This window comes from Gymnoscopelus microlampas (assembly GCF_963454915.1).
Source record: "Gymnoscopelus microlampas genome assembly, chromosome: 11".
Classification (NCBI taxonomy): domain Eukaryota; kingdom Metazoa; phylum Chordata; class Actinopteri; order Myctophiformes; family Myctophidae; genus Gymnoscopelus; species Gymnoscopelus microlampas.
Window position 1 is genome coordinate 18,849,580 of NC_139948.1, and position 21,499 is coordinate 18,871,078.

General features: G+C 39.8%; 2 protein-coding genes across 4 annotated transcripts; both read left to right on the forward strand.

The window, feature by feature from the left end:
• Positions 1–1,481: 1,481 nt before the first annotated feature.
• Positions 1,482–13,477, forward strand: spsb3a (splA/ryanodine receptor domain and SOCS box containing 3a). 3 transcript variants are annotated; one of them, XM_084072590.1, is made up of 7 exons: positions 1,482–1,628; positions 3,696–3,840; positions 5,225–5,405; positions 7,224–7,411; positions 7,555–7,657; positions 7,761–7,904; positions 9,099–13,477. In XM_084072590.1, the coding sequence occupies exons 2-7, from the start codon at positions 3,715–3,717 to the stop codon at positions 9,479–9,481; spliced, it is 1,125 nt and encodes a 374-aa protein (XP_083928716.1). In that variant the 5' UTR covers positions 1,482–1,628; positions 3,696–3,714; the 3' UTR covers positions 9,482–13,477. The 3 variants fall into 3 exon arrangements, with proteins under 3 accessions (XP_083928716.1, XP_083928718.1, XP_083928717.1); XM_084072592.1 differs by having other exon boundaries at positions 7,779–7,904; XM_084072591.1 differs by having other exon boundaries at positions 1,482–1,621; positions 3,692–3,840.
• A 1,102-nt stretch (positions 13,478–14,579) lies between these two features.
• On the forward strand, positions 14,580–20,628 carry mrps34 (mitochondrial ribosomal protein S34). Its single transcript, XM_084071088.1, has 5 exons — positions 14,580–14,680; positions 17,324–17,540; positions 18,178–18,290; positions 19,209–19,251; positions 19,495–20,628. Exons 2-5 carry the CDS (start codon positions 17,336–17,338, stop codon positions 19,794–19,796), a joined length of 663 nt encoding a protein of 220 aa, XP_083927214.1. The 5' UTR covers positions 14,580–14,680; positions 17,324–17,335; the 3' UTR covers positions 19,797–20,628.
• The last annotated feature ends 871 nt before the right edge of the window (positions 20,629–21,499 follow it).

The following is a 21,499-nucleotide window of genomic DNA, read 5'->3' on the forward strand; positions in this document are numbered from 1 at the left end:
CAGACATGCAATCTAATAATATTTTTTTTAAATGATGATTCAAACAGGATCAACATTGTTTTTATGTGTCATATACCTTATGGCAGGGGTCTTCAACAGGGGGTTATCAGAGTCACTATACTACAGGAGGCCCGCCAAATCTTTGTGTGATAGGATATATTTGTTTTACATTAACCACCTTAGCATCCCTATTCTGAGGAGAACCAAGTATGGAGCCAAAGGTCAAGTTTACTAAGTATTGAGGGTTTAAGTGGTTAATTGTCTGAAATAAACAAAAAACATTTACACAACATTGATTATCAATGAAGCTATCTATGAAAAGTTTAATCTGCAACACAATTTTATACAATATGTAGTGGGGGTCCCTGCTTCATCTCTTTCTCAGCTAAGGGGTCCTTGGGCTGAAGAACGTTGAAGACCCCTGCCTCATGGTCAATGAATGTTCCTGTCTTTAGGTGCTTTCCATTGCATATAGTCCCGGCTCGCCATGCCACGCCACGGCTCTACCCTCCTTTTTTGCTTTTCCATTAGGTCTCTTTTTACAGTGTGTGCTGCCAAAGGGGCCATCCATCCAGATAACAGGGTTCTTCTGTATCTCTATGTCTATGTATCGCTGTATGTATCTCTGTCCCCACAAACGTAATGGCAGGATGTGCAGGCGTAATACAACAATTAATTGGTTAGCTGTCACTCTGTCTTGTTTTTCTTCTGTTTTTGTTTTCCTTCAGTACTTTTTTGTATTTTCTCCTCTTATAATAATTTCTAACGAATAATAATAATTACTATTATTCCCTTATTGTTGTTGCAGGTGTATTCCTCCTCTGCATTTGCCCATCATCATATTAGGATCAGTGGTCGACTATGTTTTACTGCGCCTGGGGAGCAATTTATAGCGGTTAAGCAAGTCTTGCTCAGGGCATATATATTTTGTTATGTTGCATGTGATGTCAACTGCTATTACAACAGCAAGGAAATATTTATGATAGAACATAGGAGTGTCACGTAGCCTACAGTGACTGTGACAAAAAAAAACACCCCAAGGAGGAGTGGGAGTGCAATCATAGCACAAAAATAATAAGATGCTACTACTGTAACTATAAGGTGTTACTTATGCTGTTATTTTTGTTTTGTTTTTTAACAAGTATTAAAATAACACGGATATTAATGTAACTTCTGTCATCGTTGAGTTTACACCCGTCTGTTATTGTTTACAAAGATTTGACTGAAATGTGGGTCAGCCAGGAAGAAACAAAAATAATCTCGCGGGATCTGGCAATGCGAGATTTGTGAAAAGTGAAGCTTTTTTTTTTCTTCTTCTAAATAATATTATGGATTCATTTCTGCTTCGTCGTAAGACGGTGCCACGTGCCGACAAAAATAGCCGACCTACAAGCTCACAGCGCGTCGCGCGCGCTACGCGCTGTGAGCTGGTAGGTCGGCTATTTTTTTTTCAGGCACGCAGCACCGTCGTACGACGAATTATCTGGCGTGTAGCTATAGCTTTTTTTGCTAGCAGCAAGTCGACTTGTCGTGCGGTGGAGTTTATTGGCAGCACTTGTGACACCAAGTCCGGGGTTCAAAAGGAGCACACCTTCCTAACGCCACATTATCGATTGGTTGAACAACAGGCACGTAAACCTAAAGCTAATGCTAACGGCGACACCGTCCGAGGTAGCGAGCTACTAGTTAGCTTAGCTAGCTGGCTAGGCTAGCTTGTGCAGCTAACTAGACTTGAAGAAGACGGTAGCGATAGCGAAGTGACTCCACTTCCGGTTAGCTATCGTCAGTGTTGCCATGTCGGCTTATTATAAGCGATTTTGGGCTTCTTTTTCTGTAAAGTTGCTGGTAAATATTGGCAGTTGTGGGTTGCGGTTTTTTGGGGCTTGTTTCTAAAGTGTAGTTGCTTATTTGGGCCCAGTGGTTCTCAACTATGTTCATGAATGTTTTGTGCCCAGGGGAGCATTTGTGTTGTTAGAACGTATCAAAAAATATTCCAAATATTCCACATTTTATTTCAAGAGGTTTTGATAATAGCAGATCTACAAGCTCGTAGATTGGCTATTTTCAACTAGCTTACGCATATAGGTTTCAAGTACTCTTGTGGCCTAAAAGTTGCTTCTTTTGGTCTTGTTTTCCTATACCTGTTTGCTTATGTATCTCACAAAACATGGCAACCCTGGCTGTCGTTCGTTGATCTTTATAGCTATCCTACGGCTAACGTATAGTAACGTTACTGGGGTTGATAGAATAACCCGTTTGTCACTGAGGAGTGTGATGCTGCTCATTTTATCCAGGGCTAAAATAGCGTTTGAGGCTGTAAAACTGACGTGAAAGGTTGGGTTTCTGACCTTGCTTTAATGCTTTGGGAGTAGTTTGCTATAGCTAGCTCTGCACCAAGCTAAAATCCTGCTAGTTTAGCTCAAATCTAGCTAAACCCAGTTAACCCACCCTAAAGCGTGCTAAGAACAGAAAAACAGATGGTGAATAATGCATGCATCATACATTAGACCACAAGTGTACCGTGTTAATAACATAATAAAAAACAAAACATAAGTGATGCTATTTTTCCTTTCTTTCTTTTCTATTCTTTTTTTATGATCTAGGCATATCTTGAGGAGCCACAGTATCCAAACAGTCATTTGAACATTATTGTCTTATTGCGAGGATAAATGTGTATATTGTTTGCAAGGCTACCTGGATTGTCTCAGCAAATTCCCAGTACCATCCTTGCTACTTGCTTTTCTTAAACTTAAAACCTAAAAAAATCATCAGAGCAGAATGTGGTATAATGGGTCTTTTTCTTAAACTAAAACCACTGCAAATCGTTTGGGCAGACCCTGTAGTTCAGTGGTTCTCAATCTGGAACCCCCTTGATTGAGGGGGTTCCAGGGTGTCCCCAGCAAAATGAGTTAATAGGATCAAAATATTATTACTACGTTAAACCCTATATATAAGCTAAGCTTGAATGCATTGCAATGTGTTGTAAGCTTGTAAATGTTGTAAAACATTTTGAATGAAACGTGAAATGTTTTTAAACATTTCAACAAGTCAAATCTTTAATGGGGTGTGTCAGCCACAAAATATTTTCAGATGAGGATCCGCGGCCAAATGCATACAAATTTGGGAGCCCTTGACATGAAAAGATTTGATTTGCTGTAGTTGACCCTCTTTCTTTGCCTCAACATATTCACCAATGTTAGGGCTGTCACGATTATGACATTTTACTTGACCATTAATTGTCATACAAATAATTGCGATTAACGATTTAATTGTGTGGCTTTTAGGCCAGATATGACAAAACACTGAAATACGTAAAGAAATGACTGACAGTGACCGATAATCAATATCAATAATCTGCGATAATCAATAATATCTTGTATAATAGCCAAAATACACATATTTTACAAGCTCACAGCAAATCTGTTACAAAAGAGTGGAAATAGCAGATCTACAAGCTCACAACGAGTCACAGTGCGAGGCGTTGTGAACTTGTAAATCTGCTATTTCCACTATTTCTGAAAATGTTTCCGAACATTTTTCCACATGGAAACAATTATGACGATTATGCTAAATGAATTGTGATTATCTCAAATAATTGTATTAGGCGATTATGTAATAATTGTGACCGGCCTATTCACCATATGTGGCAGTTGAGACTGAGTATTCTCAGACTGACAATAAGAGTTCCTTCACAGGTGAAGTTCTGCTGATGCCATGTCCAGGCGGAGCAGGAATAGCCGAGCGTGGCGATATGTGTGGAGTGGAATAAGACGGGATGCTGATGCCCGGGCACTGGTCTTGGCCTCCCAAAGTGAAGAATGGGGTTATGAGCGCTTACAGGTAAGGACCAGTGTTGCCAAATTTATAAGAGAAATAAGCAACCAGGTCTATGAAAATAAGCCCAAAAGAAGCGACTATTTAGGCCACATGAGCACTTTAAACCTATATACATTGGCTATTTAAAAAAAAGCTTGAAGAAAATGTGGAATATTTTTGAAACATTTTAACAACACAAGTTTGGTAAGGGGATCCCTGACTCCCTGGCATAAAATATTGTCAGATGGGGGTTAGGAACAAATCGACAGTATCAATACACTAAATTATTTGCATTGCGATATGATATAAATTAAAACGATACGGTTACGTATATATATAGTTGGATCGTTGAAATTAAAATCGCTTCATCGATAGTTACTGTATCGTTACACCCCTAGTTCGTATAGGCCACTGTTTCCCAAACAGTGGGTTGGGACTCATGTTTGGGTTGCGGACCAATTTTTATGGGTCACAAGTAAATATCCCCTTTTTTCGTTTCCTACATTTAAAAAATATATAATTTATATATTTCAAAAGATTTAAAAAAGTTTAAACAACAAAATCTCAACTTTTCATCAATTAAGAACCATTAAAAAAATGTCAAAAGTATTTCATGACTAAAATAAAAACAAATAATTTCCTTAAATAAATAAAAACAATGTTAAAGAACTATTGAAAATAGAAGATCTACAAGCTCACAACGCGGCGCAAAGCAACGCTTTATGAGCTTGTAGATCCCAAACTATTTTCACTAGTTTGGGTCCTGGGCCAGCGTCTTATTTCTCTCTTGGGTCTTGAGCTAAAAAGTTTGGGAACCACTCATTATGTGCGCGGCCGTGGGGGCTCAACTCGAACCGCACTAGCCCTGCGCCCCCAGCCGCGACTGGAAAAAAAAGTCAATTTCTCTGTCTGGGCTATTGTTCTAGGTGTTAACGGCGCGTTAACACCTAGCTGCGCCTTGCAAGTTTGACTTTAACCCATTGAGACCTGAAGCCGATTCTACAAATGTCTTCTTAATCCCAACAGTTTTCTGATATGTTTCTGTAGCAGTGGTTCTCAAACTTTTTCATGTCAAGGACACCCAAAATTATATGTATTTGGCCGTGGACCCCCATCTCAAATAATGTTGTTCTAGGGAGGACCCCCCAGAAGCAAAGATTTTAGTTACGAATGTTCGCTTTAAAAAATATATATTCAAAGGTTTGCACAAGTTTTCACGATTTTTCAAAAATAGCAGATCTACAAGCTCGTAGCGCGGCACCGACGCTATGAGCTTGTATATCTGCTATTTTTGAATAGCCAAAGTGTAAAATAATGCTTTTTTTAGCTCAAATCAAAAAATGCGACACAGATGCGTTCCAGGTCTTAAATGTAAAACTTGTTTTGCTTATCTCTTTTGTTATTCAAGTATAGTGACTCGGATTCGGAGGCAGAGTACCCAGCAGTAGTGGTCCCTCCAGTCCCCAGTGCGGTGCCTGTTACAGGGGAGTCCTACTGTAGCTGTGACTCCCAGGCAGAGAGCACCTACAACCCCCGGCTGCGGGGCTTTCACCGGGTGAAAGACTGCCACTGTGGAGAGGATGATCAAGGTACTGGACAACCACTGCGTTTCAGTGACATCTCACCTTTATTGTTTATTAACCACTTAAAGCCTCTAGACTTGGTAAACTGGACTTGAGTTGTCTCTGTACGTGGACCGTTTTTTTCTGTCTACACCAAATCTCACACGTTCTGAGCTTGTAGATCTGTTACTTTTCGCTAATGTTCCCCCCAGAATATGGATGCTGGGGTTCAAGTGTTTAAGTAAGTGATAATAATACGTGATGTGAGAAGTACATTATTATTATTATTATTTTTATTATCTGATGTAGTGATTTGTGTTTTTGATTTATGAATTAGTTTGAATGATTCACCTATGTGTTCAAGTAAAGTGGCAATCAATTCTAGTTTTAAACAGAATTATTATTATCAGTGTTTCGCCTAACATTGTCTTATTTTATATTGTGTCAAATCACCACAGAAGTTATCTAAAGGCACTTTTCATATTGAGAAGGTCTATGGAGTTTTCTTGAGTCTCACGCTGTTCCCTCCTCATTTCATGAAGAGCAGGGCTCAGCTTTCAACACACACAAAACACAAATAACCTAAGTATAAAGAACTAAAACTAATAAAAACTGAATTAGAAAAAAAAAGTCAAAACGAACTTAAACTAAAATGAAAAATCCAAAACTATTATAACCTTGACACACACACACACACACACACACACACACACACACACACACACACACACACACACACACACACACACACACACACACACACACACACACACACACACACACACACACACACAAACAATGGGTATTCAGGGCCTTAGCTATGAATGTTTTTTGACTAGCAGATTTCTTTTGACAGAGGAAATGATCTATAATCATTCTTTCACAACCACCCTCAGTGCTTGCTGAGTGCTGCATGCCGCCGTGCATGGAGACGGCTCCATTTCCTATGGAGGGAGTGTGCCCGACACTTGTATGCAAAGCGCATGCATGAGTGCAGTGCACTGCTCAACATTTTTGAGATTTAATGGTTTAGCCTAATTTATGGTGACCAATTTTGTTAAGCGTCCCCTCCACATTTTCCTGTGCTGTGCAACACGAAATCTTAAAACATAAAGCTTTGGGGAAGAAGAGTGTTGCTTGGAGGCAGATACATAGGGCATAGTTTGTCATTTTCACATGTATCCTGCTTTCAGACTGCTGAACTACCAGCCATTGTTTTATTCAACGTATCTATTTTCTGTGAACTTGATACGACTAATCATGTGACGCATTAATTTGAGAACCCATTTTAATTACCATACTTACCATATTGTCTAAAACAAAGATGCACATTCCGTAACTATTGTCCTGAAATAACTATACACAGTACCATTTATAACTTTGCTTATAGTGTTATAGGAGCAATAGGATTTGTTAAATGAGTAGTGACACATAGCCAGACCATTTTCTGAACATTCCCTTGCTTTCTCTCCACATTTCCTATCTGTCTCTATGCTGTCAACTACAGGCTTAAAACATGCCCCAATATAAAGATGTCCCAATATAACTTAAAAGGTTATTACTATTTGTAACGAAGGCTTTCACTCACCTTCATGTCATATGGGTATTTCACCTACTGAACATTGGTACTCCATATATGGAGCTATCTGACATCTTCAACTAACCTAGTCTGACATCACAAACTCCATATTTGATCTAGAGCTCCATATATGGAGCCGGCAGAGACATTTAGTGCTGACATCATTTAGTGCTCGCACAACCAGTAGTATTTTATACTATTATTAGATTTTCCTTTGTCTGGAAAAATTTAACTGTTTGTGCTCACAAATTCCCTCGATGTTTTAGACTTTGACTGGGTCTGGGACGTCAACAGCCGATCCGCTGCAACACTTTTAACCTGCGAGAATCGCAAAGTCAACTTTCACACCGACTACAGCTGTGGTACAGCAGCCATCCGTGGCTCCAAGGAGCTGGCCGAGGGACAGCACTTCTGGGAAATCAAGATGACATCCCCGGTGTACGGGACAGACATGGTAAGGAATGGATATATATATATATATATATAAATATATCCTTCTAGTCTTTTGCCATGCTATGTAAGATTCTCCAGAAAGCCGTGCATCGAACAGATGTTTAGTCCAGGTTTTGAAATGGCTGGTATTCTATTTTTATGTAGATGGTTGGTATTGGCACTTCTGACGTCAACCTAGACAAGTACAGACATACTTTCTGCAGCCTGCTGGGAAAGGATGAGGACAGTTGGGGTCTTTCTTACACTGGTAAGAACTATGACTGTTTGTTTTCGCAAAGCATTGATGGTTTAGTTCAGAGAATTTCACCAATGCTAATGATTTGACCGTCTACGCTGCATATCCTCAGTAGTTGTTCCCTTCTCCCCAGGGTTGTTGCATCACAAAGGAGACAAGACAAACTTTTCTTCGCGATTTGGCCAGGGCTCTATCATTGGAGTACATCTAGACACCTGGCATGGCACACTTACTTTCTTCAAGAATCGCAAGTCTATAGGTTAGTACTGTAACGGGTGGAGGGCTGGTTTGATCACCATGGTCAATAAAGGCAATACATAATGTCTGATTGTTGTATAGGATTGTTTGCACTGTTTGAGCTTCAAAGCTTTTAACCATTTAAACCCTATATCGTCGCTGTCAGGTGGAACCAAAACCGTTGTATTATTTTAAAAAAAGTTAAATAGTGAAAATAGATGATCTACAAGCTCACAAAGCTTTTCGAGTTTAATTATACAATTAAAACATTTTAAACATGGCGAAATGAGCTTTCTGCCCGACAGCAATGATATAATTCATTGTATGTCAAATAGTGAAAATAGGCAATCTACAAACATGCTCACAACCTGTCATTTTGTAAGCTTGTATTTTGGCCGGATGTTTAGCTGTTTTCATGGAATGTTCGCGTAAATGTTTGCCTGTTATGAAATGCCCAGAATAGGAACGCTAGGGTTCATGTGGTTAACAGGCGAGAGACTAGTGTTCATGCCACCAGTCCGATCTTGCCCTTTTTGATGTCACACAGGATAAAAGTGTTGGCTAAAAGTTTGAATTGTAATGTCTGTGGACGAATTACGCCTTTTTAATTTAGGCAAACTTGAACAACTGCGTCTCAAGATTTTCAAATAAAAGCAGTGAGTTTTTAATTAGAGATGTGCCGATACCATTTTTTCCTTCCCGATACCGATTCCGATTAATAACTGTTGAAGTGCAGCTACAAGTTATTAATATAATTATGTAAATACTACAGTAAGAGTATAAAACAGTAGTGAACTGAAGCATTCAAAATATTGCTGTAAAAGAAATATCATGTGATAAATTATTACATGGTATCAGAGTGGCATAGACTGGCATACTCGCCGATACCAATGCCAGCATTTTATGCAGTATCTGCAGCTTTTCCGATACTGGTATCGGTATGGGAACAATTCTATGTTTTTATACAAGTTTGCGGTCACACCAGTGCGAGAAAAGAAAATTCATCTGGCTGAACTTTGACCTGTGAAACTATGCCACTCACCGATGCGCAACCAGTTTGAGAGAAAATGTGGGATCGACCTCTCGTTCTTACCAAACTGAGAATAATCATCTCCTCTGAGCAAAACTTCCAGTCAAGAGTCAATTTAGCCCCATCAGTCATGATGTGCTGTGTGTGCGATTGGAAGAAGGAATTAAAGGTGTTTTCTCATGTCAGGTGTCGCCACCACTGAGCTGCAAAATAAGAAGTTCTACCCGATGGCATGCTCCACGGCAGCTAAAAGCAGCATGAAGGTGATCCGGTCCTGCTTTGCACCCACCTCCTTGCAGTACTTGTGCTGTGCCCGCCTGCGTCAACTTCTGCCTGACTGTACAGATACTCTTGGTGTGTTGCCCCTGCCACCGGGTCTTCGTCAATTGCTGCAAAACAAGCTGGGCTGGGTGCTCAGTCTCAATAACGGCACCACAGGGGAGGGGCCTGAGCGACCCTCACACTCCCTTATTCCTGCACTGGCTGGACCCTCCTCCTCTGAGAGCGACTCCGAGGGCTGCACCTCGGACCCCGAGGCCTGCCAGAGAAAGAGATGTCGTTGGACATGACTCTCTTGACACTCTGACAGACACCTCGTCTCACAGACTGCCACGTTTCACTCTGCCCAAAACGCACTCATTCTAGTGTTGACTCCCTGCTACTGTTGAAGGTGCAATATGTCATTTCTGTCGGCTAGAGAAGGTGCTTGTGCTGTTCAGTTAAAAACAACTATAGTACATAACAGCAAGTGAATACAAGCGCCCTCTAGTGGCTAGAAGTTACACATCACCAGCCGTTTAAATGCACCGCAAAATCCTGAGTGTTAAGGTCATTACACACCAGGGGGTCTTTATCGTTTGAATTAGCCTGAAAATGTATTTTTTTTTAATTGTTGTCATGATTACACCCAACCAAAATGCTAATATTATATGGTGATAAAGCTACATAATTGTTCATTTGGAACAAGGTCAAATTTTCACAGCAAACAAAGGCATCATCAACTTAACGCTGAGTATCGTATTGTTTATTCGTCATGCCCCCCGGTGTGTAAAGACTTTTTGTTTAACCACTTAAGCCCTATTCAAAAAATATCAAACACATTGTTTGAAAATGTTTGAAAAACTTCGCTTAGAATGACATGCCCAAAATAGGGATGCTAGGGTGAAAGTGGTTAAGTGTTCTCAGAGGGTAAACATGGATTGTATAATCACAAGTATTCTACCTGCATATTTCAGATGTGTTGGGGCTCTTACCGGCTCTTACCCCTTGAAATCAGTTCACTTACCTTGCAGTTTGTCTCACCCAGTGACTGAGGCCGTATCATGAGTTTCTCAAGGGTACAAAGAAAACAAAAATGTGGTTCTCAAACTTTTTTTAATTTCAAAGTCTCTCATAACTTTGAGAGTGTTCAAATGGAACCAAATGGAACGCTTACGTGTCCATTTTGTTCCATTTGTACACTCAGAGTTATAGACCTGTTAGGGTCTATTTCGAACCCCCTCAAAGGTACCCTGACAGTCCCCGGGCCCCACTTTGAGAACCAATGCTCCAGACCACTTGCCGATGATGATGTGGTCAATTGGATTTTGCAGTGTGTCACCAATTAGATACATGTCCAAATTTCAGCATACATAAAATATTTAAGCAAGAAAGGGTATAGAGCCGATGTTTCTCACATAACTATTGAGTGTGCTTGTCTTGTCTGGAAATTGTTTGTTTTGATGTCAACCACAATGCTAGCAGCTTAGTCAAACCATGATCCACACAGCTTACGTACGGTATGTATGTGTACTTCTTATGGGTTGCTAAAGCATGGATATCAGTTGGGTTGCAACCGTTTAATCGAACTAATCGATTTAATCCATTCTAAAAAATGATTGTTAATCGATAGGTTAATAAAAGAATCGATTGATAATGGATCCCTATTTTGACCTTGTCATTATAGGAGAAACGTTTCAAAAAATATTATTTTTTGTTAATTATAATAACGCATTGTAAGCTTGCAGATCTGCTATTGTCACTACTTTTGCGCTACTTTTGCTTAAGTGGTTAATAGATCAGTTAATGTGTAAAACAAATTTGAAAGATATATTTTTAAACACACTTCTTGATTATTCCATTAATCTAAAGAATTATTGGATAGAATTATTGTTTAGAAAATAATGGATAGTTGCAGCCCTAGATCTCATGAGAGGACATCCTCTCTGTTCCATGCAACTGAAACAAAATGCAAACAAACAAGATGCATCCTGTCAAATCACATTCTGTTGATTTGTCCCCAGTATCTTCTCTTGACACTTGTCTGCCACTCGGAATGGGTGAGTAGCTCTAGAAATATTATTAGGACATTGATTTTCATTTCAGTACAATGCGTACAGTCTTGCTTCCCTCTTCAACTGACAGAGTGTTGTGTTGTGACTGGTCTTAAAATGCTATTATGTCATCTGCAGGCAGTGTTTACACCTATTTATCAGAGGTTTTTCTTTTTCCCACTTGACAGGTTAGAGCAGTGGTTCTCAAAGTGGGGTCCGGGGACCCCACTGGGGCCCTTGTGGAGTTGGGGTCTGTAACTCAGAGAGCGCACATGTGGAACATTTGTGCACTCTGAGTTAGGATTGTATAGTGTACACTGGGGTTCCAGAGGTGGAAAATGATATCAAACCTTGAAATTAAAAAAAGTTTGAGATCTATTGAGTTAGACTAAACATATAACTCATTCCACAAATCTGCTTCGTTACTATGCTGTAACCAGAGTCCCAGTGGTTGTGTGAATACACATTAAATCCACTGCTAACCGGCCTGATACTAGCTATCTTTAAAACAAACAAAAGATGTCAGTACTGTCTTTATTCAGTGTTCTCCCATAACTCTTGTGTACAAATGGACTCAGGTCCATTTGGTTCCACTTTGCACACACTCAGTTACAGACCTGTCGGGGCCCAATTAGAACCCTCTCAAGGAACCCCGAGGGGCCCTGGACCCCACTTTGAGAACCACTGTTCTTATTCAATTAAGCTTTGATACGTCATATACAGGAAACAATCAAGTATTTATCTGTGAACTAAGATTGTAATCTACTTTTAAGAAAGCCATTCTGTTACGCCTTATCTGTTGTTTTTGTTTGTTGTTTTAGTCATTTCTTTGTTGTAACCAAGATGAGATTACACAGTTCTTTAAAAAAAAAACATTCTAGTCCATGTTAAGAACCATTTAGCTGTATTTCTATTCCCTTGAGGCCGTATTGTATTCCTTCCATCGCCTGTCTTACACAGTAAGACACAGAATGTTAATTTAACCCTGAGAGTGTAAATTGGACACTTAGAGGTCAATTTCTACACTGAGTTAAGCTAACAGTCCTGATTTTACTGTGGTAATCTTGGCTCGTGGGCTGTTGTTATTCGGCTATCAGAAACCACTGGGTTCGGTTGAAGCCACTGTATCTGGGTCAGATGGTATTTGCGAACCATTCGTTCTGTTTTTAGAAAGCGCTTGTGTGCCAGATACTGTAGGTTTACTACTACGTCTGGCAGTGGGAACTACAGATAACATCAAGTAACTTTGTCACTCACAATTGTGTGTATGAGATGTAAACAAAATTACGTGATTAAGTATTGTCCTCTTTGAGGAGCTGAAGTGGCACTGATCCAAGGCAAAGGAGAAACAGTCAAGGGTTTAGCAAATCCAGTTTGATCCGAGATTGCATTTTCTATGCAATGTTATGCATCATGCAAGCATTGTCTGTGAAACAGATTTCAGATGGGTGTGACAACTGAAGAAGCAGTATGATAGGTCACTATAAAGGCAGGACTCAATGAAGGGGGGCAGGTATCAACCATAACATTGCTCTCGGGGAGAAACCTTGTATTTCATATTTTTTACTTTTTTCCCATAAATGAATGCCCTATTTTATACTTTGTCTCGCAAACGCAGCGCAAATAGCTGATAAACAAGTGCTTGTAGGTTGGCTATTTTTGCAATATTTTTTAAGATTGTGAAAATGTCCAAAATAGGGATGCCAGGTTGAAAGTGGTTAAGTCTGTCTCTTGGTTTTATAAATATTTAACAAATAAAGTATTACCAAGAGCTTGTGACAATTGGAACACAGGTTCTTATTTCCATTTCCTGAAAATAACTGTTTTGTACATGCAAGGTTTCCACCCGACAGTGATGATAAGCAATTTGTTATTTTTTATTCTGAGCGAGACGGTTACAATACATGCTATTAGTTCTGCCAACGTATGGTTATAATATTTGTTTGCACTGTGATTTGCTAAGTGGGAGCCCCTCCCCTACAAATCCAGTCATTTAACAGCCAAGTAACAGTGAGAGGTGGCTGTTAGTTTTAACAGATGTTTTATATTTAATTATTTTACTGTATATTTTTGTGGTCACTTATGTTATGCATTCAAGCACTTTTTGCTTACTGATATACTGTAAATAGGAAAATCTACATGGTTCTTCTGTACTCTGTCATGTTAATACTGTATGTGTAGGCCTTTATTCTCTTTTTCTGTATACTTAAAGCATGGCCTTCTGAAAATAAAACGGTCAAATATGCACAACCATACGGCTATCTGCAAACATTCTTAGATAGATAGATAGACTGATAGGGCACTGCGTCAGGCACCCGGAACTAGAGGCAAGCAAACTGACGCTATGGGAGCCAACCCAGGACAAAGCCAGGAAAGGAAAGAAGCACACCACCTACGTAGATGCACTGCGGCGCGATGCTAGATAGTCCTGAGTTGGTGTTGGCTAGACCACACTCTCACAAATTGCATTGCAGACTGATAGATAGCAATATAGCATCTGAGCAATTCAACATTTACAGCAGTTAATATACTAAGTAGGCAACTGTCATGGTAGCCTACTAATGTGAAGATGTATTATATTACTTGGTAAATGGTGCATTTATATAGCACTTTTATCGAAAGCTCTTAACATAGATTGTGCATTACATTCACCCACACATTTATACACCGATGGCAGAGGAAACGATGCAAGGCACGAATCTGCTCATCGGGAGCTCAGGGGGGCTCAGCGTCTTTCTCAAGGGGCACTTCGACACTAACTCTGGGGGGCCCAGGATCGAACTGGGAACCTTATGGTGCCCATCCGGCCACTCTACCCCTGAGCCACTGCCTCATGCTTAAAATGACATTGGCAAAAAAAACGTTTTTTTTTTAAATGTTTTATTCTCCTTTAGGACTTTTTTTAATGTCCATCTCTCTACCAATAGTGAATGGCATGTCCTAGCCATCAATTGTCCTAGCTGGTGATGAGACTAGGCACATCCTCTCCTCTTGCTGAAACTCTTTTAGAAAGGCCACACAACTGTGATGTGGAATTATTCTAAACAAGCCTTATTTTTTTCAAATAATTGTAGTGGAGTAAAAGTACAATATTTGCCTCTGAGATGTAGTGGAGTAGAAGTAAAAGTACTGACAATTGGAAATACTCCAGTAAAGTAAAAGTACCTCAAAATTGTACTTAAGTACAGTACTTGAGTAAATGTATTTAGTTACTTTATACCACTGATTTTGAGTAAAAGTCTCCCTCCTTGGAGGAACTATAACAGATTCTTTAAACGTTATTTCGAGGGAGATGTACAGTATGCCTCTCACACCTATAAGCGGAACAAAAAACAAATCATGTCATCAGTTGCACTCGGAACACTTTGCCCGACGCACCAGCGAGCGGAAGTTGTGATACTTGTGTAATCCGGAGGTCAAGTGGAATAAGATTCTTGCACAGCAGCAGTAGTCCAGGTATTGATTTAACCAATATTTTACTTTGTGTGTTATTGTGTACATGTCAGTCATACACCACCTAATGTAATTATGCCAGGGAAGCGTCGTTGTTATATAAAAGGCTCCGACTGTTTCACCGTGCCTGTGGAGGGAGCATAGACTGGAGGGAAGAGCAAACCGTAGCAGCATATTGGGAGAATACTCACTTATCTTCATTCATTCAGTGTGATGGAAAAAGTACATGTTTTACTTAAGGAAAAGTATCAATACTGCAATGTTGCAAGTAAAAGTCCGGAATTCAAAATGTACTTGAGTAAAAGTACACAAGTAACAAAATGTACATAAAGTACCAAAAGTGCTCATTATGCAGAATGTCACATTTCACAAGTTTTCAAAATGATAACAATCTTCTGAAAATAGCAGATGCGACGCATTGTGAGCTGATTGGCTATTTTTAAATGGCCGAAATGTATATAGGGCTGAAGTGGTCAATGTATATTTTGTAATAATAATCCAAATCTACAAAGTAACTAGTATCTAAAGTTTTCAAATAAATGTAGTGGAGTAAAAGTACCGTATTTGCCTCTGAGATGTAGTGGAGAAGAAGTAAAAGTACTGAAAATTGGAAATACTCCAGTAAAGTAAAAATACCTCAAAATTGTACTTAAGTACAGTACTTGAGTAAATGTGCTTAGTTGCTTTACACCACTGCTTATCTTCATTCATTATTAATTCAAAATGTTGAAGTAAATCAATCGCACTTGTTCCATATGATCAACTGGGCAACCTTTTCCAGGCACATGATCAGACGTTTTCCATGGCTGTAGCGTGATCACCTAGTGCCAGACAGTCAAAACCAGTAACCACAATTGTTTTTATCGCTTATTAATTATTATTATTATTATTATTATGAGCTGCCAATTACAATATTCCAAGCATAGAATAAGTAAATAATATAATAATAAAACCTTACAAAGTGACTCAATACGTCAACATGAATAAGTAAAGGTAGGATAAATTCAGAATATCTGGGGACATTAGGGAGAAACTTATCAAACAATAATGGTTAATAATGGTTGTTTTTGATCAACTCAATTGATCACCTCCAGCCCAGTTTGATCACCTGGTAGATCAAGAAGAGGTGGTGCTCAGCTCATGTCTGAGATATACCTATTGGGATCAGGGATCAGGGCAAAAAGGAATAATGAACTATTAAAACTAATAGTATATTTTAGCCCCATTACAAACCTCTCACTCCGCTATACAGCTCCGAGATGAGGTCCTTCTGCGAGGTCTCCCAGAATTGGTTGAACGGCCGCAAAGGGTCCGCTGTTTAACCTTTTCGATCGTTGCTGTCCGGCAGAAACCAGCTAACTCCATTTGGACGCTTTTGCTTTTTTTTTTAGCCAAGTACAGTACTGGCACCGGACGGGGGTTTTTCCGGGTTGAATGGGAAACATAGCCACAGGCTGACTAAATAAGCGACATACCATTCTACCACCATCTACCATTTAGTTTTTGGATACGATGTGGTGAAAAGGGTAAACAGCGGACCCTTTGCGGCCGTTCCACCGATTCTGGGAGATCTCGCAGTAGGACCTCATCTCGGAGCTGTATAGTGGAGTGAGAGGTTCGTAATGGGGCTAGGCATACTTGCCACCATTAGCCATAGATGGATACCACCGCAGGGTGGACCATGGCAGGAGGCTCGGAAACCAATATAAGGGGATGAATGGCCTATGCAGTCCCGACCTTTAGTGACCTATTCGACCCCAACTTTCCCATAGATGGAGACAATCAACATCCCCAATACATGAAAATACCTAACATACCTCGCTCTGAGATCAGAGAACCCCTCCTGGAACTCCATATCTGGAGATAACCGAAACGTCCAGGACTGACATCATAGTCCAAGATTTGGGCATAACTGACATAGCCACTCCATATATGGATATGCCTGACACTACCTGACTTCACCGTAGTGACATCAGGGCAGCAGCCAACATTATAAAAGGCCTTGGTTACGTTGAGTTCCATCCGCGACCCCGAGAGACATTAACTCCTTCTGCCGTAAGTTATTATATACCAACATGACGAATGTCTTGCTCACCCCCCCTCCCCTTTCTTTTTATATCATCGACCTTGACACACAAATGTATTCAGGCTTTTTTTTTTTTTTTTTTTAAACCAACCCAGTCACTAGACATAGCTCTATATTCAGATTCTCATTGCTAAAGAGTTTTTGTTCAGTAGAAGCAGTCTCCTTGTCTCTCCAGCTTTTTGGTTAACAGAAAACTAATTTTCAGGTCGGGATACCAGTTTTATCCAATTAGGAGAGAGAACTGACACAGGATACAGGATAAACAAGTGGATTTGGAAGTGATGACACAAAGAAATGAGCAGGAACTGTAACACTATAAAATTTAGTGGGAACCCTCTCCTGATTGGCTGAAAATTTGCAACCCACCTGAAAATGTATTTTCTGTTTATTAAAGAGCTGGAGAGACATGGAGACTCCTGTCTCAAACACTATATAGCAATGATTATTATCAGAATGTAGTGCTTTAACCTTTTTAACAAAATAAATAAAGAATCGGCCTCAGGCCTCACTTAATGAGTTAAGTGGTTAACGCATTTTCCCCATCACAACATGACTTGCAGGATACAGCAACGATGGTGAAAAAGAAGCGCATCCGTGCGATAGCGGAGATGGCCGCCAAGATTCGGGCGTATCGTGAGCTGAAGAACAAGACTCGGGACTCCCAGAAGTTCGCCCTGGACTATGACACCATGAGACGTCCTCTCACAGGGAAGATGCTTCCTGTGATGGCCTGGGAGGACGTGCGCAGGGAGAACCGCCTCTTCTCACTTCTTGCAGGTAGGGCTGCGACCAGCGCTTATTTTCTTAGTGGTTATTCTTTCCAATTAAAGGACGACTTCACCCATCTTCATATAATTGGTCCTCACTATAGTAGACAGATGTATTTATTTATTTCAAACATTTTATTTTGATTTTCATTAATGCGAGAACTATGGCTTCCATTATAGCATACTAACTTTCCAGGAATAGAAAGCCTGACGTTTCTATTAGCTTGGATTCCCCAGCGATGATGTCACTGGTTGGTGTGTTTCTGAACTGTCCACAGCCCTCCTCTGAGACACAGTAAACAAAAATGGTACCATATTATAAAGCGCATTAGTGAGGACCAATTATATGAAGATAGGTTGAAAATGGGTGAAGTCGTCCTTAAATTATGTTTTCGATTAATTGAATTATAATCGAGAAGTACATTTTTTAATATATATACTTTTTTTTTAATGTATATCAACTATTCGATTAGCCACACTCCATGCTAGAATATGGAAAATCGTGTGTTGTGAGCTTGTAGATCTGACATTTTCAATATTTTTTGTTGTTGAAACTTTTTGTCTATAATGACATGCCCAAAAAACAGCGATCGACCATTAACCGGTTATTAACTATTTATTATTAACTATTGCACCCCTACTTGCAGGTCTTAGGCTCTTTGGAGTGGGTCGCCTCTTCACACGCAAATCCTGGCTGGCAGACCACACGGAGCCCAGCTACTGGAACATCACCAGAGTCAAAGTGGACTACACTGCAGAGGTACAACCGGTTCCTTAACCCATTACGACCTGAGGCCCATTCTACAAATGCCTTCTAACAGTTTTCTAAAAAACGTATGTTGCTATATCAATGTCATAGTAGGGGCCGCGAGCCTAGAGACCATGGCATGACCTTTGCTGCGTGTCACTCCCCATCTCTCTCTCCCCATCTCCTGTCAGGCTACTGTCTCTATCAATAATGGCAGAAAAAGACCAACAAAATATCTTTACATTTTTTTTACAGTACAGTAAATATGCCTTTATATATTTTTTCCCACATTTTGTTTTTAATTATTATTTCAAAACATAAAAAAAAACTTCCCCCAAAAATTGTCAATGCTTCATAAATGAAATGCAAATTCAAAAAAAGAATTCATAAATGAATGGAAGAAAATCTCAGAAATACTATAAATAAATAAAAGAAGTATTGATAATAGCCGTTCTACAAGCTCACAAAGCATCGCTACACGTTGTGAGCTTGTAGATCTGCTATTTTCACTAGTTTGGGTCCCGGCGAGAAATTTCTCTTAGGATTTGAGCTAAAAAGTTTGGGAACCTACATGCTCAGAATGAATCCATCCGAAGAAAGAGGACGCTCTAAATTTCGGCGTTTTCCGCCACTTTTTTTTTCTTCACGCCGTTTGTTGCCCCCCCCAAAAGGTTGGTGCCCTGTGCTTCAGCACCTCAAGCCCGTTGGATAAGCCACCACTGCCTGATCCAGTGTATGGACACTTTGAAGGACACTCAGTTTGATTTACAAACTGGCCACGGACCCCCATTTGATACCATTTTTTTGTTTTTAATCTCTAGGGCCGCAATCTACACTGTAATAACCCTGAGTGTTAATTCAACTCCTAGATAAGGATTTACTGTATGATAAGTAAATGTATGCATGTGACTCTTTTGCTTTGTTGTTTAGAACATGGACCATGGCAGAGCATGGGGAATCCTTACCTATAAAGGTAAACGTTTGAGTTTCTATTTAACTTTATTAATTTAAGGCATTTCAACTTCATTGAACTTCATTGGCTAAGGTTTTTCCAGATACATTTATTTTTCTTGTAAGAGTGGATTTCTAGATCTTATAGAAAATGTTACACATTGTAGATTCATTCTCAAATCATGTTGTTGCATTAAGGAGTAAACATGTTCCCTGGCAACAAGTGCACATGCTAACTCTCTCCCATAACTGGACACTTAAACAGGAAAACAGGAGACCGAGGCCAAAGAGGTGGACAAGGTCATGTACCACGACTGGCGACTGGTGCCTAAACACGAAGAGCAGCAACTCACAGACTTTGAGCCACTCCCTGAGCCCCCTGTGCGCTACGTCCCCTACCCTCCCCTGCTCCGCGCCATGATGCTAGCCATGACGCGGCCCAAAGATGCCAGCGTGCCACCCGAGGAGCCCACCCTGCCGCTACGGAGGGAGGTCCTGCTCAGTAAAGACTATTTCCACAGTCAGGAACAAGAGAGGCAGAGGCAGCAGGAGGGAACTGCTGTGTGACGGTGAACACAACAACCGAGGAGCAAACATCCGTGTTCGGTCATTACTAGCCAGGCTGCCATTCTTTGTTGATAGCAGAAATCATTGGTGTTTTATTATACTTACACAGTAAAATCGTCAGTGTTAAAAGGAAAACGTCGGAGATTTTCAACCTAAGATCCCATCCTTCTGATTTGAGGAGTTGGCGATGCATGCTCCTTTCTGCTTGAATGCTGGTGCTCAACGTCCACTCCGGGGACGACCAGGGGGTCCAAGTAGACCCTTACGGGTCTGTAACTCTGAGAGTGTACAAATAGAACCAAACAGACCCGTAAATTAACACACATTGCAGTGTACATTGGGGTCCCAAAGAAAGGGGAAAAAATGGTCTCATTAGTATACTCTTAACCCATTAAGACCTGAGGCCCACTCTAAAAAACGTATGTTGCTATATCAGTGGTGCTCAAACGTTTTCATGTCAAGGACCCCCAAAATGTGTTAGGCCGCGGACCCCCGTCTCAAAATATTTAATTCCAGGGACCCCCAGAAGAAAAGATTTGAGTAAAAAATGTTTGCTTCATTTAAAAAATCTAGATTTTTCAAAAATAGAAGATCTACAAGCTCTACGAGCTGTAACTCTTGAGTGCATATAAAATGGATAAATTAACATGTGAGGATTTTACTGTGTACTTTTGTTCTCCGGAAAACCTCCTTCTGTCCGACTAAATATTGGCTGAACGTAAAGCTATGCCATCTTGTCATGACAAGTGGATCTCTTTTTGTCATGTTTTTTGTGTGTGTGATGATGTAAATGTTATATGTAGTACATTATATCACCAGTATGAGCAGCTTTGAGGGTGTTGCTCTCTTTTGAAGATTTGTTCTTTATGGCGTGGAACTCAAACCATTACTTGTTGAAATAGTTTACAATAGCCCTGTCCTGGTTTATACATTAATCAAATTGTATAAAGGCAGACAAAGCTACTTGATGACTAAATTATAAGGTCTCAATTTAAGCCTCTGTTAGTATTGATTGATTGATTGATTGAAATTTTGATTAGGCAAAAAGAATGTAAATCATCACAGTTACATTTATAATACTTTTGTCTAAAAGGTCCGTCCAAAAAAGTCCTTGGGGACTTGTTTCCCTTGGGGTCCTTGGTATTCATTTCATGAATACCAAGGACCCCAACAGAACACAGATGTAATTAAATGACTGTTGGTCAGTTTGTCACTTAATCGTAATCTCTATCTCTTAACAGGCATGCTCCAAATTCCCTTAAAATTCTAGTCTTGGTAGTGTCAATTCATTTTATTCGATTTTAATACTTTGTGTGGCCCAAAAGCAAGTAAAAATCTCAGACTTAAGGCACACGCACACCTGTATTTATATCTGCAAAATAGCTTTTAGAACTCTGTAAAAGTTGTTTTTATTGTATTTACTAATGCCAAATAATAATTTTAACCTATTTCATACCTTCACACATTTTATAAAATAGATTATCAACAATCCCATCGCATCGCTATGAGCTTGTCCACTATTTCTGAAAATGTATGAAACAATCTTTATACATGTGTATAAAGATTGTTTCACACATTTTCAGATATTATAAATGAAAATAATATTTAAATGAAAATGTTTCACCTCTAACGTGCCCAAAGTAGGGAGGCAATGTTGAGGGTAGGTGATATAGGCCTATCTTTGTTAAAATAAGTGTTAAATA

What these genes read in the sequence shown, in the direction of transcription:
- spsb3a (XM_084072590.1), top strand. Translation starts at nt 3,715, where the DNA reads ATGTCCAGGCGGAGCAGGAATAGCCGAGCGTGGCGATATGTGTGGAGT. An exon ending in GGGGTTATGAGCGCTTACAG is followed by an intron (nt 3,841 to 5,224) that starts GTAAGGACCAGT and finishes TTGTTATTCAAG; the next exon opens with TATAGTGACTCGGATTCGGA. An exon ending in CAAGAATCGCAAGTCTATAG is followed by an intron (nt 7,905 to 9,098) that starts GTTAGTACTGTA and finishes TTCTCATGTCAG; the next exon opens with GTGTCGCCACCACTGAGCTG.
- mrps34 (XM_084071088.1), top strand. Translation starts at nt 17,336, where the DNA reads ATGGTGAAAAAGAAGCGCATCCGTGCGATAGCGGAGATGGCCGCCAAG. An exon ending in CCTCTTCTCACTTCTTGCAG is followed by an intron (nt 17,541 to 18,177) that starts GTAGGGCTGCGA and finishes CCCTACTTGCAG; the next exon opens with GTCTTAGGCTCTTTGGAGTG. An exon ending in AAGTGGACTACACTGCAGAG is followed by an intron (nt 18,291 to 19,208) that starts GTACAACCGGTT and finishes TTTGTTGTTTAG; the next exon opens with AACATGGACCATGGCAGAGC.